Consider the following 14,194-nt stretch of genomic DNA (forward strand, 5'->3'; position numbering starts at 1 on the left):
ATACTTTCAAATGACTATAAAAGTCCTCCTTTAGAAAGTGATACATTAATAACATTTAGAAATGCTCCCTAGGTTTGAACAGTTGGGCAGAACAATGGACTCTTTTCTGTTTCTGGCAGACAACGTTTAACTAATTTTATGTGAACCTACTCTCTATTCAGTTCTTTAGCTTTTTCTTCCTAGTGTCTTGTAAATGACACCATTATTGCAGTGAATGATTTGGTATAGCATTAACTTAGAATTATCCACTATGTATCATCCTTTGAGATACAATTCTTTTAAATCTTTAAACTATTTATTAAAAAATTGAATAATATTTGGAGAACATAAACCTAATTTAATTTCCTAAATTTTCAGAGACCCTGTATTGAGGGTATTGAATTTTATGGGTTATATCTAATGAACAAATTGTATTTCAGTTGAAGGAAAGAAGATGATTTTTTTGTAAAAAACTTTGAGCCAGTTTTTTCAGTTTTCCTAAGGAAAAATGGTGAATATTTATGTTTTGGTTGAGTTAGAAAAAATACTATATTTAAATATCTTTAAATATCTTTTATAATTGGGGTTATTTTTTTTTTTAATTTGTAGTCATCTTAAGTATATGCTGCCCTTTTTTGCCATGTCATAAAACCCTGATTTTCTGAACCTTGGTAAATGTTTTCTTTCTACTGGAGGACTGTGATAATTTCTAACCAGGAATTGCTTGTATGCATGTTTCACTCTCATAGTTCTATAGGCCTGTTCTATAGCACTGTGTGTAAAAGGCATCTAATACAGTTATTAAATCTATGTCTTGGAGGGAGCTTATAATCTCATCACATTATCTGTACCTGTTGAATTTCATTCTAAGCTCCCGTGAACTTTGATTATAGAAGAAATAATGGTTCTCTTGTTAATTGGGAACATAGATGTAAAATTACATGGCCTCTCAGCATAGATTTAAAAACAAAACAAAACACACCTCATTCTGAATTTTGTTTCCTGGATTTCACTTAATTTGTGAGATCACTTAATTTGAGGAATAATTTTCAAAATTGCCCTTTTTCATATGTGCCTTTATCTTTATGTAGAATTGCCCTATGACATATTTTAACTAAGTTGATTATAAATACTATTTATTAGCACCTCACAGAGCATTTCTGCCTTGATTTTGATAGCAACATCAAGGACAGATACAGAGTGTCTTGCTCTCGATGAAATTTTTTCTTTATTTAATTCACTTAACAGACTGATTACTTATACATATTTTCATATTTACATTTTCCACTACATGTAACTTTGTGGGATTTCCCCACCTTTGTTATTCTTGAATGTGCTTGCATGGAGATGTTGATAACTGCTTGTAGCAGTGGTGCATGCTGGTCATTCTCTTTTATTACCTCTTACACATCAATTTTCTCCTATTCCTATGGACTAACTGTGCTCCCCTCCCACTCCCCAACCATCCAGGCTCTCTGCTGCCAGTGACTGCTGCCAACGTGGTGGAAACCAGTGGAACACAAGGGCCTTATCCCCGCCCCAGCCCGTTCATAGAAACTACACTGACTTTGTCCATGAGCACAATGTGAAGAATGCAGGAGTCCTCCATGATGTTCGTTTTCCTGGCCACGTAGCCATGACTGATATATGAGTGTTAAGCCTCAGAGACCTTGGGACTCTGTTGTGCAAGTTGATGGTATTTGTTCTCTGGTGTTTATTGGGGATTGATCATATTAGGAGAATTTGGGAGAAGTTATTTTATATTGAGTTACTAGTCATGTGGTGGTGTTTGTAATGGAATTCTATGGAAGGGAAAAGGATCTGAAGAAGCTATATGCCATCAGTGATAATGACAAATGTTTTTGTGTTGAAAGGGCATGTATATCATTGTAATTTTAGAAAGGTCTTTCATGATATTAACATATTAACATATCACTCATAAGATGTCCAGGAGAAGGTTTGTGTTTGTGAACAAGCTGCCCATTTTTAACCCATCCCTTGCCATCCAAATAGATTGAAGTTAAAAGAATTGGACACATTAAAGGCACACAGAAGGAAGCATGTCCTGGCACAAAATATATCAGTCTTTACTGATATTTTTTCTAAAATGACCATGACCCATGCCTTAATTTCAGTTAAGTGCCCAAGGTTTTATACTTTCAATTAATGTTTTTATTTAAAACACTTATTTTTTTAATAAACACAGGTATTTTAATTTACTGAAAGGTCTAGAAATCACATTAATAATGTGAATCATGTAGGGAGATAAATCTGAATGGTTACTTTTGCATCATTAGCTTCTTAACCAATGGTTAACTGAATAGTTCTATTAATACTGAATGGTGGTACAAAATGGAAAATTTATTTACTTTTGTCTTTTCAATTTTCTCTTTTATCTCATGTATCTGAAAGATTTCCGAGGTTTGCAATAGTCATATAATCTGGCCCTCTACAACCTTTAAAATAAAAGTCTGTATCACTTTTAAATGGACTGGGTATATTACTATTTTTGATCCTTTATGAACTTCAAAGTACAATTATTCAAGCTCTTCGTTATAGTTCATAGAGGCAAATTAACAGAAAAAAGTGCATTTCTGATGTAATGATAACTGATGTAAGGGAAGCAATTCTTTTATTTATTTTTTTACAGTTTTTAAAAAATTTTAACAAAATTTTTCATCTTTTAAACTATGTATATAGTAATTTGAAGATATGTTATAATTTGGGAATTTATAATACTTCAAGATAATGAAACTTTATTTTAAACAGCCTAACCGGTTTACCATCCTGCTTGTCTCAGGGGTCAGTCTTACCCCTCTTTGTTAGAAAAAGGTAAAGGTTTCAGAGGGCTTTATTAGTGGACTGTTGGTTGCAAATATAATATAACTTGTATAGAAGACATAAGTTAGCAGAACTAAATAATATTTAGGTAATGAAATTTGTAGGCAAGTTTCAATCTGAGTTTATCACGATCATATATGTATATGCCATGGATGCTCAAAGTATTCTTTAGTGCAGTGATGGCGAACCTTTTGAGCTCGGCGTGTCAGCATTTTGAAAAACCCTAACTTAACTCTGGTGCCGTGTCACATATAGAAATTTTTTGATATTTGCAACCATAGTAAAACAAAGACTTATATTTTTGATATTTATTTTATATATTTAAATGCCATTTAACGAAGAAAAATCAACCAAAAAAATGAGTTCGCGTGTCAACTCTGCATCCTGTTAATATGAACAGATCCATATCTTTAGCCTTGCTGCCTACTGCTTAAGTTTATCATCATTTAGTTTACTTAAAAATAGCCACTAATGTATATCCCTCCTATTTTAGATTACGTAGCTCAGATTACAATTGTCAAGTATTGCTGATGGTTATTTCTTACAAGAAAGGAATTTGAATCATAACATTTTAAGTACAGAAAGCCTGGTTTGTGCCATTCAAGAAAAGACTAAATGGGTGTGAATATGATTAAGAACCTACCATTTCTATAATAGAAGCCACAGAAGTATAATAATAACAAAACTTGTCTGCTCTTTTAGAAAGTCCTAAGGCTTGACTTCTCACACCTTAAAATTAATCAACCTCATAGGATTCTTAGCAGAATCCTAACTTTGGGAAATATGAGAGGATTGTAACTGAAGAGTAAGATTTTCAGTTTATATCGAAAGTGGTAATTTCTGTACATAATTTGAGTTAATCAGTACTATTATATTTAAGTGATTAAAAAAATCACATCATGTTTTTTCTTTTCTTTGAAAACCTTATTATATAATAGTTCATTTGTAAATTCCTGATAATAGAAACTAGGTTGGAGGAATGATGGGGAGAGAAGGCAGCAGAGGGGGTGGGGGAAGTCAAGGGCTAAGACTGGGTGCTAGTAGAAACAAATCTGTCTGTTATAGAAGTTCCCATATGCTCCAGGATTTCATAACAGATACTGTGATTACTTTTTTTTTTGCTACTTAGAGTTTCAAGGTGGATATTCATGTTTCTAGAGCTATGAAGAATAGGTAGCTCAACCTAAATTAAATAGTAATCAGCCTATTTATATGCTTTTTAAAAAAATATGTTTTTATTGATTTTTAGAGAGAGAGAGAGGAAGAGAGAGGGATAGAGAGATAGAAACATCAATGAGAGAGAAACATTGATCAGCTGCCTCTTGCACACCTCCTACTGGGGATCGAGCCCACAACCCGGGCATGTGCCCTGATCAGGAATTGAACTAGTGACCTCTTGGTTCCTAGGTCGATGCTCAACCATTGAGCCACACCAGTCGGGCATATATGCTTTTTTTTAAGCCTCACCCGAAGATATTTTTTCCATTGATTTTTTTTTTTTTTTTTTTTTTTTTTAGAGAGAGTGGAGGAGAGGGAGAGGAGGTGGGAGAAATAGAAACAGCGATGTGAGAGAAACAGCTATGTGAGAGAAACAGTTGGTTGCCTTCTTAACACATCCCTACCGGGGCAGGAATCAAGCCTGCAACTCAGGTATGAGCCCTTGACTGGGAATCAAACCTGCGACCCTTTGATCCAAGGGACCATGGTCTAACACTGGCCAGGGCTATACTCTGCATTTTATTATGCTTAAAAAGTCAATGATCGCCGAAACCGTTTGGCTCAGTGGATAGAGCGTCGGCCTGCAGACTGAAGGATCCCAGGTTCGATTCCGGTCAAGGGCATGTACCTGGGTTGCGGGCATATCCCCAGTAGGAGATGTGCAGGAGGCAGCTGATCGATGTTTCTCTCTCATCGATGTTTCTAACTCTCTATCTCTCTCCCTTCCTCTCTGTAAAAAATCAATAAAATATATTAAAAAAAAAAAAGTCAATGATCATACAGCCTTTTGACTAGAAGGAGCCATCACCACAGAACTTCAGGATCGTGTGATTCAACTTCCATGTCTTGGCTAATTTTATTTAATATAATGAATTTTCACATCTTAAATTAGGATGGTTTATGTTTCAACCTAATGGTTATAGAGAGGAAAACTTACAGAAACACAGCAAAGCTAGTGACCTGCACACTTTCACACATGAAAATAAACAAGCTTTAAAAAAAAGATTATTTCTTTTGCTAGTAAAAACACTTCAAAGGAGTTTCTTTCTGATTATAGTCTAACCTTTCTACCTTGATAGGATATCATAGATATATTTAAATGACTTTATAGAGAAGAATAAACTATTTGTCCTATGTATATAATATGTCTGTATTTTTAAAAAGTAGCTAGTATATAAACATTCTTTTTTATTGAATTTATTGGGGTAACATTGGTTAATAAAATTATACAGGTTTCAGGTATACAGTTCTACAATATATCATTTGTATAGTGTATTGTTGACCACCTCAGGTCAAGTCTTCTTTTCATCACCACTTATCCCCTCTTTACCTTCCACCCCTCTTCCCTCCGTCAAGCACCAGACTGTTGTCTGTGGCCATGAGTCTTTTTCTCCCTTTGCTTAATCTCTTCACCCTTCTCACCCAGCCCCTAACACCCTCCCCTCTGTTAAACATGCTGATATTGTAATATCATCAGTATAATGCAACTCATCTTTTTTTGAGGGAAGGCTTTTTAAAATTTATTTAAAATACTGACCCAGAAAAATGTTATACACTTGGGTGAATCTTTATTGTTAAAACTATCCATGATGTAGTAGGTGCCATGTAAATATGTCAGGATACAAAACTGAAGTGTCTCCTGAATGGAGGATGGGGAGGCAGCTTGTTTCATAGGATAAAAAAATTAGCTGAGCTTTAATTATGGTAGTTTCTCTTATTTAGTAGATTTTTGCATATTTTTTGGTTGGGGCACTAATAGTTATTTTGATTATCAACCTTCCTTTGTCACTTTTATATGTCCTGATGTCATGCATTTCATCTTACAATCTTGCCAAAACAGGAAAATAGATGGAGGTTGTAAGGAGTGGAGGAGTATGATGTCTTTGGGTTTCGGGAGAAAGAATGTGGAGATGACTGGCTTTACAGGCGTAAGAAGATTAATCCTCAACTTTGATCTCTTGTACTTCTGTATGTGTTCACAGATGTAAACTGAAAAAGTTGGAGATGATTGATTGCCCCACATTTAGCACAGCTTTTTGTTTTAATCCTCACCTGCGGAGTGACGATATTTTTTCTATTGATTTTTAGAAAGAGTGAGTGGAAGGGAGTCAGGAGGGAAAAAGAGAGAGGGACAGGGGAGAGAGAGAAACATCGATGTGAGAGAGACACTTAGATTGGTTGCCTCCTGGATTGGTTGCCTCCTGCTTATGCCCTGACTGGGGTTGATGATTGAACCTGCAACCGAGGTATGTACCCTTGACTGGGGATTGGACCCATGACCCTTCGGTCTGAGGTCCAGCACTCCATAATCACTGAGCCAAATCGGCTGGGCTAGTGCAGCATTCCTTGATGGTGGAAGCAGTAATCATTTGAACCATGGTACTTTAGCTGTTTTGGTTGGGACATAGTCTTCATTTCTAAAACATAGTTCATTGTCTGGCTGGTGTGGCTCAATGGTTGAGCGTTGATCCATGAACCAAGAGGTCACTGGTTCAATTCCTGGTCGGGGGACATGCCGGTCAGTGTTTTGGGCTTGATTACCCAGTAAGGGGTGTACAAGAGGCAGTTGATCAATGATGTTTCTCATCAGTGTTTCTATCTCTCCCTCTCCCTTCCTCTCTTTCTTAAAATTAATAAAAACATGTAAAAAATAATACATAGTTCATTGCTTTGAAATACTATTACTTTTTTGTCTCAGGCTTTGAATATTGTATGAAAACAATATCAAGTTCATTAATTTACTTTATATCCTTTGTATGTGGGGCGTTGCAGTATACATGGATTTGCAAAAATAAAAGCATCTTGCACCAATAACAATCTCTTTACCACCACATACTTCCTTTCTTTTAATATAAATTATATCACAATTTAATATAAATTATTATTTGCTTCTGGAATTGTTGTGAATGCATATGGGATGCTTTTACATAAGAGATAGAATTTGAAGTGGCTTCTGAGGTACAGAAACCTCTGCCTCTGTCCCTCTCTGTGTGCCTCTGTCTTACGTATAAAATGGGATTTCTCATATTCTGTCTAGATACTCTGGATCATGTGAATTTAGGTATAATCTTCCTCAGCTCCTTGTTTTGAAGGACATAAAAATTTCTCATCCTCTGTTTATTTAAATTAACTTTTACTTTAGTCACATAAAGTCATTGTGAGAATTTTGTCTTGCTCAGTTGACATTAACCTTGGTATAGACACTAGGACATGAAAAATGTCATTTTCAATAGAAAATATGTTATGTAACTTCATTCTTTCCTTTAGTTCTTGACCATTGCTAAGGCGTAGTACACTTTACTTGCTTTGAGCTCTTCGGGCTGGTGGGGAGGATTGTAATCTTAGCCCTCTCAGATAATTAGTGAAGAGGAACCATCAAAAGAAATTGGTGAAAGGAAAAATAATTGTGTTTTTTTAAATGATACATTTTTATTTTTGTACTGAAGCAGGAAAACACATGTTCCTGTTTTTCTTAAAGGGATTGTTCTCACAAATGTTTTATTATGTATTGCCTAAGCCTCTGTGTGCCTAACAGCAAGCCATGGCCTTAATTCTAGGTGCTTGAGTGAACTTTTTACAGTTTGTTCCTGAAAACTGTCCAACACTTTGTTTATACTGGCATGGAGAAGAGATGCCTGACTTGGAGAACAGCATTCTCCAAGGAGTGTGACTGCACACTCCCTTAGTGGTGTAATAAACCTACACTTCCTCCTCTTAAAAACAGGTTCAGCAGCTCCAGATCTTGTTTTCTGTTGTTGAGGAAATTTTTATTTGTTTTGTTTTAAACTAATTTTAGTAAAGAAAGAAGAATGACATATGCCAGTGTATGGTTACAGTTTGACAGAAGTTGCAGATTCCTCAATGAAGGTCTAGCTTATTGATTGGTTATCGTAAATATAAAATTGATAATTTAAATTATTAGGGGTGGAATAAAAGAAAAGAATGAAAGAGATGATAATCAGAAGATAATTGCTGGCCTGATTTGCCTTGTGGAACTAGCCAGAGAAATTAATGGAAAACGTCCCAGGATTTAAATTACCACTAGAATATATACCATTACACAAAAGAGTTTTTTTTATAACAAAGCTATGTTTGTAGCCCAGCCCTTAGCTGTAGTGATTATCTTATATAATAAAAGGCTAATATACAAATTGTCCCCTGGACTAGGAGTTCGACTCGGAGTTTGACCAGGGGGCAGGGCCGGCCAGCCAACCACCTGCAGCCCCTCCCCCCAGCCAGCCCCGTCCCCACCGCCACTCGGCCCCTCCAACCCCAATTGGGCAGGGCCAGCCAGCCAACCTCCCGAGTCCCCTCTCCCCAGCTGGGCCGGCTGGACCCCACCCGTGCATGAATTCGTGCACCTAGCCTCTAATTATAAACTCTCCAGGAGTTTAGAGATAAAACATAATATTAACAATTAACATTAATTCTGGGGGCAACATCAGCAAAACTTTTGAAAGTCTTTAGAAAGAGCTGGGAAATATGGGCACTGAAGAATATCCAGATTATCACTAATTGGAACTTCACAGCTTTGTTGGAGCAATAAATTACAGATATTTAAGTGCAATGGGAAGGTATTAAATATTAACCTGAGGAGTTTGGATTTGGTAAGGAAGCCTGGATTAATCTTTGCAAGTTTTTAAATAAGAGATTTTGGGCATCTTTTACTCTTTTCTTATTTACCTCATTCTTTGTTGAATACCTACCAGAGTATCTCTTTATTCTTCACTTCCTTACACATCATCACTTATAATTACTTTTTTGTAGGTACCCTCAAACTTCTTGACCCTTCCCCTGTTGTGCACATTTTGTTAAATCCACCTCTCTGCTGTGCATGTAATATAGGTGGTGAATGTGAAATGTAACATTGTTGAATGGTCTCACTTTAAATTTAGGCCTCTAAGCTCAAGTAGGCCTTCAGTGCTGCCTGAAATCCTATCACATTTCCTTTATTCATTCGACTATGCTGGCAGGGATTTCTCTTATTTCAAACCTCCATCACCTCCTCACTTCTCACTCTCTACTCCTCACTCTCAGCCAATGACCTCGCTTCCAATGTTTTATTGAGAAAATAAGTAACCAGAAGAGATCTTCTATACACACCCACCATCTTCTTAATTAACATATTTCCATTTGGTCGTAGATGCTCTTTTTCCTTTCCTTTGTTCTAAGTGAACTGCCTGTGCTCTTGCCCACCTCTTCATCTGTCTGTTAGATCTGGACTCTTAGCTCCTCAGGAACATTATTCAGCAATTCCCTCTTTACTAGGATATTCTCATCAGCACAGAAATAATCTGTGACATCTCACATCATTAAAAAACACCTTTCCTGAATCCACTCCTCTTGACTGCTGCCCCATTTCTCCTTCTGATGAGGGAATGTCTGTACTTAGCTGCCTCTTCTTTCCTCATCCTGTTTTATTTATTTATTTATTTTTAAAATATATTGATTTTTTACAGAGAGGAAGGGAGAGAGATAGAGAGCTAGAAACATCGATGAGAGAGAAACATCGATCAGCCGCCTCCTGCACATCTCCCACCGGGGATGTGCCCGCAACCCAGGTACATGCCTTTGGCCGGAATCGAACCTGGGACCCTTCAGTCCCCAGGCCGACGCTCTATCCACTGAGCCAAACCGGTTTCAGCATCCTCATCCTGTTTTTAACCCGTTCCAATCAGACTTTGTTTCTGCTAAGCCAGTAAGTGTGATTGTGCAGGCTGTGCACTGCACAAGAGCGCCACATTCAAGACAGTGATCACATTTATGACAAACGTTTCCAGTAGGTGGCACTAAATTTCATGTTCTCATAAAATCAGTATATGACAATTTTGCAAAAGATGGAAGTAAAGGTCTTCAGGCGGAGCATTGTTTAAATCCGTACAGATGCTCTGCATAGTCTAGTGTTACACTATCATTCCACCAAATAGCTTTCGTTAGTTCACAGATGACCTCCACATTTCTAATCTCACAATCTCCAGTCATGTTACTGGCATTCAAAACAGTTGCTCACTTCCTTCATGAAATGCTTTCTTCACTTAGCATAGGGACACTATTCTCAATAACTGGCTAGCCTCACTAACCATTTTAGTCCCCTTTGTAGTTTTTCCTATGTCCCTAGCCCCCTAAACTTTGTCTTAGGACTTTTTCTGTAATAACTCATATTCTTGGTAATCTCATCTAGTGTTATGATTTTAAATATCCTTAAACTGGCAGTTTTCCATTTTATGTCATTAGCCTGTACCTTTTTGTTTCCAAACTTACATGTCCAACTGCCTAAATATCATTTCTACTCTGATATCTAATATAGGCATCTTAATTTATAAAACCTTTTTATTTTAAAATAACTCGAGGCTTATAGAACAGTTGCAAAGATAGTGCGGAGAGCTCTCTCAGCCTCCATCATTAGTTTCCCCTAATGTTAACATCCTATATGACCATGTCAATGGGATTGTTAACAAAACTAAGAGATTAACATTGGTACAATGATACTAAATTCTGGACCTTGTTCAGAGCTCACCGTTCCAAGTGTTCCCAGTATCTGATCCAAGATCCTCTGTGTTTTAGTGCCCTCGCATCTGTGACAAGGCATTCCATTTCTTTGGTGACCTTTTGAAGAGTACTGGTCAGATGCCTTGTAGTCCCTTAGTTTGGGTGTATGTAATGTTACCTGTGATTAGAATGAGGCCATGAATTTGGGGATGGAAATACTAGAGAGTTGTGATACTAAGACATCTCAATTACATTATGTTCAAAATGGAACTACTGATTTCAGTATTTTTAATCTGTAGTTTTTTCTAGGTCAGTAATTGGCAGTTCCTGTTAGTAAGCCAAAGTGTCTCAGACTCCCCTCCAAACTTACTGAATCAGAAACTCTGGAGATGAGGCCTAGCAGTCTGTTTTATGTGCCCTCCTGGAGATCCTAATTCACACGGAAGTTTGAGAAGCACTGGCTTAGATCATAGCACCTAATAATCTCTTGACTCCTCTTTGTCTCTACTCAGTAGTCAGTAAATTCTGTCAGTTCTTTCTTCAAACTATATCCACAATCCACCACTTGTCATCATCTCTTCAGCTCCAACCCTTGAAACGTATACTATCATTCCTTACCTCTTACTTGGTTCCCAGCCATTATCTTTGCTTCTCCACTGTCTCATATTCCCTAGGCAGCTACGGCGATTGTGAATTAGATCACAACATTACTCTGCTCACACCTTGCAGAGGTCCTCATCTCACCAAGACTAAAACTCAAAATCCTCATCTTAACAAAAACATTTCCCCATCCTTTCCCATCCCATCCCTTCTCTTGACCTCACTCACTTGCCTCTAAAGAATTGCTCAAATATACCAAGCATGTTCCCTCCAAGGATCTGTTCTTTTCCTTTTGCCTGCATATTCCTCCCTTAAACATCTTTTGGTTTATTCCGACACCTTTAGGTTTCTTAGGGTTTCTTCAAAGAAGCCTTTTCTGACCTCTCTCAAGATAATCATGACCCCCAAGTCTCCTTGGCATTCACTATCTCCTTTACTCTGCTTTGCTTATTATCTCACTTCATCTTATAAATTATAGGTTTGTTTGTCATCTCTGTACATTCAATAGAATGTGAGCTTCGTCACAGGAGAGCATTTATTTTGTTTACTCTTCTACCCCTGGAGCTTAGCTCAGCACTCTATAAATATTAGTTGGTTGATTGAATGAATAAATGAATACCATGCAGGTCTTGGCACATTTGGTGATGCACAAATAGTCAAAATGCTCCCTCTGGCTGCTGCAACCTTTTGTGGCATGGGTTCAGGATCTGAAGGAGGGGCCGATGCATAAATGAAAATACTATACAAGAAATATGAATTTAGAAAGCATGGGGTGGCCAGGTGGAGACCTCTCTCTTGGAGAGGCACCCTGAAACCTGGCCTTATCTGCTTTTTATTCAGTTTAAGATACACATCTTACCCTCAATAAAGCATGGCAAATAGGTAGCAGACAGACCATCTCCAAGGTCAATAAAGATCAATAAGGTTCAGTAAACATTTGAGGCTATTAACTCAGGAAATTGCTTCGAGCCACCACTATCTCAACAGAACAATGGTGCTTGGCATTAGCCCTGCTAACACCCAAGGTCCATCAACCTTCCTCATTCCTTGATGCACTCTCATGATAGTATGGGCAGTGCGTGGCTTCCCGCATCTCCCCCTTTTTGTTTTCTTAATAAATCTTGAAAAGTGTATGCCATCTGTAGGGCTTGAGTCCTTGTAAGACTCTTCATTCTGCATCTGCAGACTAGAAATCCTATATAATAAAAGGGTAATATGCAAATAGACCAAACAGCAGAACAACCAATCAAAGCGTAATATGCTGATGATATGCTAAGGGTGCTCAACCGCTCGCTATGACATGCACTGACACCAGGGGGCACACAGTCAACTGGTCAACCAGTTGCTATGATGCACAATGATCACTAGGGGGCAGACGGTCAACCAGTCGCTCTGACGTGCACTGACCACCAGGGAGCAGATGCTTTACCAGTAGGTGAGCTTGTTGCTGGGGTCTGGCCAATCGGGATTGAGTGAGATGAGCCAGACACACCCAAGAGCCCTCCCTCAGTCCCTCCCTGATCGTGCACTGGTGTGGTCCCTCAGCCTGGCCTGTGCCTTCTTGCAATCCGGGACCCCTCAGGGGATGTCAGAGAGCCAGTTTCAGCCTGATCCTGCAGGCTACTCCCCTTGGGAGGGTGCCAGATGCAGGGCTTATGGCTGACAAGCACTGCTGCCACAGCACGCACGAGACTCTTCCGATCGGGACTTACTGGGCGTGAGCCTGTGGCAGGCCCAGTGTGGCCGGGATGAGCAGGAGCGGCAGGGAGCATTGGACTGCGGGTTTCAGCCCTATCCCTGCAGGGAACCCAGAGGGACTCCACCTATGCACGAATTCATGCACTGGGCCTCTAGTAAACATATAAGAACACGAACGAGACAGGTGATAGTGGTTATGCTAAGAGTCAAATGTAGGGAGATCCAATGCATGTGGCCTCAAGAAATATATACTCAAATTGTGGAGGTGGACAGTTTTAACCCTATAAAAGCATTAAATCCTTAGGCAAGCAAGGTCATAGAAGAGTAGGAGAGATTGAAGTTAAGGAGCTTCTTAACATTTCTATCAGGCTTTGAGGGATACTTCGAATCAGCAGCATTGGTTGACTAAATCATTAAGAGAGCTCTAGCAAAAGACAATTTTAAAGTAGCAGAGTGCAAGCTTTAGTTGAATGATGGGTTTGAGTAATGAGTATAGAATCCATGGAGAGGTATAGTAATGACAGCTGACATTTGAGTGCTTCTGAGCCTGACATTGTTCTGGAGGTAAAACATTTATTCCAGTAAAGCATTCCATGTAATCATATATAATAAAGAGCTAATATGCTAATTAGACCGAACATCCAAATGAACTTCTGGATGAAGCCGGGACTGTGAGGGCTGGCCAAGGCTGCGAGGGGCTGTGAGGGCCAAGCCCCTTGCGTGAATTTCATGCATCGGGCCTCTAATTTAATTATAAGAGTCTGTAAGGTGTTTAGGCCAGTGAAGAAAGTAAGGCACAATAAGGCCATGTAACTTATCCAAAGTCACATTGCTAGTACATGGTGAGGCTGGGCTCCTGACTCAGACAGCTCAGTCCCAGAGCCCAGACTGAGATCGACTGTACTGACCCCATACAGTGTAAAGTTTGGTGGAGCTTAGATTGTGGAGAATGAATAGGAATGTAGTAACAGTTCTGCTTCAGAAAGATAACTCGAGAGGCCATGTGAAGAATGAATGTTAATTGGTGGGAGACTGGATAATTAAAATATAAAATGTGCTGCAGCCATATTATGTAATTGTTAAAGGATGAGGAAAATTCTATGCGTCTTGTTACTGGAGTATGTCAGTGATACACTCACTATTGAGTTACAAACTCAAGGGAAATGCCTGAAGTATGTTCCCATTTTTGTAAAAATCATCAAACCATGTAAATATTTGCAAATGCACAGAAAATGGACCTTAATAGATAAACTGAATTTTCAGAGGAGGGGTGGTGACATTGCTTTTCTTAGCTATCATGAACTTCTTTACATAAGTAAAAACAAAATGTCCCAAAATGTAGTGAGAAACAGGATAAACTGCTTCAGTT

General features: G+C 38.4%; 1 protein-coding gene across 2 annotated transcripts in view; it reads left to right on the plus strand.

The window, feature by feature from the left end:
* Nucleotides 1-14,194, plus strand: part of EPB41L5 (erythrocyte membrane protein band 4.1 like 5) — a 160,765-nt gene that overhangs the window by 77,220 nt on the left and 69,351 nt on the right. Inside the window, exon 17 of one of the 2 annotated variants that reach the window (XM_081095459.1) lies at nucleotides 1,450-3,144. The exons of the other annotated variant lie outside the window; for it this stretch is intronic. Within the exon in view, the coding sequence (XP_080951585.1) occupies nucleotides 1,450-1,630 (181 nt within the window). The 3' untranslated portion in view covers nucleotides 1,631-3,144. Of the gene's footprint in view, nucleotides 1-1,449; nucleotides 3,145-14,194 lie in introns of those variants that run through there. 2 annotated transcript variants of the gene reach the window in all.

The sequence above is a fragment of the Myotis nattereri genome (genome assembly GCF_964212035.1).
Source record: "Myotis nattereri genome assembly, chromosome: 7".
Taxonomy (NCBI): domain Eukaryota; kingdom Metazoa; phylum Chordata; class Mammalia; order Chiroptera; family Vespertilionidae; genus Myotis; species Myotis nattereri.